The 2,567-nt window shown below is 52.9% G+C and overlaps 1 protein-coding gene across 1 annotated transcript in view; it reads right to left on the minus strand.

Annotated features, from left to right (window-relative positions):
• ELL2 (elongation factor for RNA polymerase II 2) overlaps positions 1 to 733 on the minus strand; it is a 73,869-nt gene extending 73,136 nt beyond the window's left edge. Inside the window, exon 1 of the mRNA XM_007450232.1 lies at positions 237 to 733. Coding sequence (XP_007450294.1) covers positions 237 to 383 — 147 coding nt within the window. The 5' untranslated portion in view covers positions 384 to 733. The remainder of the gene's footprint in view (positions 1 to 236) is intronic.
• Positions 734 to 2,567: the final 1,834 nt, after the last annotated feature.

Below are 2,567 nucleotides of genomic sequence, written 5' to 3' on the forward strand. Positions count from 1 at the left end.
GGCCCCGCCGCCAGGGGCCGCCCGCCCGCCCGCCTCCCAACGCCCAGGCGCCCAGCTGGCCCGGGACGGCGGCGTCAGCGACCCTGCCCGGCCCTGCCCGGCCCTGCCACCGCGGGCGCTGACGGCGAGCCCCTGCTCCACCGGCCCCAAGCCAGGTGCCGGGGGCAGGGAGAGGCGCGGCGAGGCGGCGAGGGACGCCCTCTTCCTTCCCGAGCCCGGCCAACTGCCCAGCTCACCTCGTGGCTCTGGTAGGTCTCGAGCGCGCGGATCGCCGTTTCGGTGAGCTTCACATGCAGTACGGTGGTGTTGTCCTGTCCCAGCCTCCCGCACGACAGCCCATAGCGCTGCTCCTCCCGCAGGCCCGCCGCCCCCCCTGCCGCCATCTTAAACTCCCCGGGGTGTCGCCGCCGACGCCGCTCGGGCTCTAGCCTCCACTGCGGCCGCGGCTGCTCGGGCTTCTGCAGCCGCCGCCACAGCTACGGCCATCCCGCTGCTGACGTACTGTCATATACTGCGCGCAGCCAGACCTCGGGCTGCCACCGCCGCCACCCGCCCCACCCTCCGGCCTCGTGCCCCGCCCCGTGCTCGTCTCATTGGCCCCGGTCCCCTCAGAGCTGTCCTCATTGGTCTCCCTCCACTCTCACGGGGGCGGAGCCCAAAGTCGCTGGAGTTTGCTCCCGGGACGGGACGTCCGAGAGGTAAGAGGCTGACGTCGAGGTGACGCGCCAACTTAATCGCACCTGACGTCACGTCTGGTCGTTTTGGCCCACTGGCCGCTATTGGCCAGGTTGGTTTGGGGGATCCCCTGCTAATTGGGTGTCCAGATTGCCAGGTCTGGTTACCTGGGGTCGAAGCCCCGCCCCTTGGGGGGTATAGTAGTAGAGAGCCGGGAGTGAAGGGGAGAGTCTCTTCCTGCGCTGGTGGTCCTTGGAGAGGAGGATCCCCACCCCGAATGTGAGGCCAAGTAAGGACTTCGTCCCCCGACGGCTGCGTTTGTGGAGTAGGATGTGTGCATGTGAGGGAGGTCGCTGTAGGCGGAGTCACTAGAGAGTCGCTCCTCAAAACTCATTGCTATTGCTGTGCGACCGAAATGGGGGAGGGTGCCCTTCTCCGTCATTTCACCCTAAATTTGAAATTAGTGAGTTGGCCCTTGGTTTTAAGAGTTTCTGCTAGATTGTGTGGAGCATCTTAAGTACAACACCATGCCTAAAGGTTAAATCCCTTTGGTGTGGTGGGCATAGTACTAAAGAAAACGGAATTTAAAGGTTTTTCCCACGCCATGCCCTGTTGTGACCCCAGAGAAACGGTATTCCGTTCCTTTGGAGTTCGCCATAGGAGCAGGGTTGTGCCTTTTTATGGGACTTGGAGCCGCAGTTAGGATTTTCCTTTCAAAGGGCAGTAGAAGAGTGTAAGTGGCCTTGACCTAAATTAAGAGAAACAGCGACATCATTCTCCGGTTCGTTTGAGTTCTGTCCATTTCATTTGACAGGGATGTGGGAAAACCTAGAGTTTAAGCTATTGATATTAAGCGTAGGAGATGGGTGTGTGAGGGGCTGCGGAGGCTGGGCATACTTTCCGTTCCTCGCGATGCTCCATGTGTAGGCGTGGCTAAAGGAGGAAGCCTAATCAGGAGCCCTCTTCAGGCTGTGTGTGGAGGGACTGACAGGCTTCCCGTCAGAGGAGATGAGTTAACAGGGTGATCAGCACCACCAGATAAAGACAAACCGTTCAAAGGCTTGAAACTGTTGCAAGGCAGTTTTTAAAAATGATTATTATTTTTAAATTTGAGACGATTTTTGTTTCCCTCAGATTGTAAAACCTTGTTGCGTTTTACAGGGATTCCCCAGAAAAATTATAGGCATTTAATCAGTATTTCCCATACTTTTTAATTGGATGGGGCTATGATTTTCCAGAAAGGTCCAAGTGGGATTGTTTTCATGATTCACCCCCTCCCCTTAATAAATCCTCTAGCCTACATGTACACCACCTCTTGATTCAGACCCTCAAGCATTGTATGTGTATAATACAAATTACAGAACGAATTCTCCTTCCACAGAATATGGGTTAAGTGGAAACACCTGTATTGTGTTGTTACATCACAGGAGAGCATTTTTAAAATTGATTTAACTTCAATCCACTAGATTTGGCTAGCTGTTAAGGCGTGATTAACACTTGTTAATTTAGTTTACTAGTGTTAATTATCTTAAATTCATTGAATAAATTAAGGCAATCACAAAAAATTTTTTTAAAGTAATCTTATACTTGAATTATTCTTTTCTCCTGTTTGCTTTGCTCTTTGATAGGGAAGGACTGACTGACCACATATCTAAAGTTTTAATTATTTGGGGGTGGGGAGAAGAGTCTGACCAGAACAAGTAAAACCTGTATACCATTGCTTTTCTGGTGAAGGTGGGTAAATCCCCGCCCACATGGCATCTTAACTTGGCCTCCTCTTACTCAGAACTTCTGATGACATCCAAGGGGTGGGGGAGGAGCAAGGGTGGTTTTCACTGTAGTTTTTAAATGTCTGACCCACAGCCCCTTAATAGAAATTGATTTTCTTTTCT

This window comes from Lipotes vexillifer, unplaced genomic scaffold (genome assembly GCF_000442215.2).
Source record: "Lipotes vexillifer unplaced genomic scaffold, Lipotes_vexillifer_v1.1 scaffold1403, whole genome shotgun sequence".
NCBI classification, from domain to species: domain Eukaryota; kingdom Metazoa; phylum Chordata; class Mammalia; order Artiodactyla; family Lipotidae; genus Lipotes; species Lipotes vexillifer.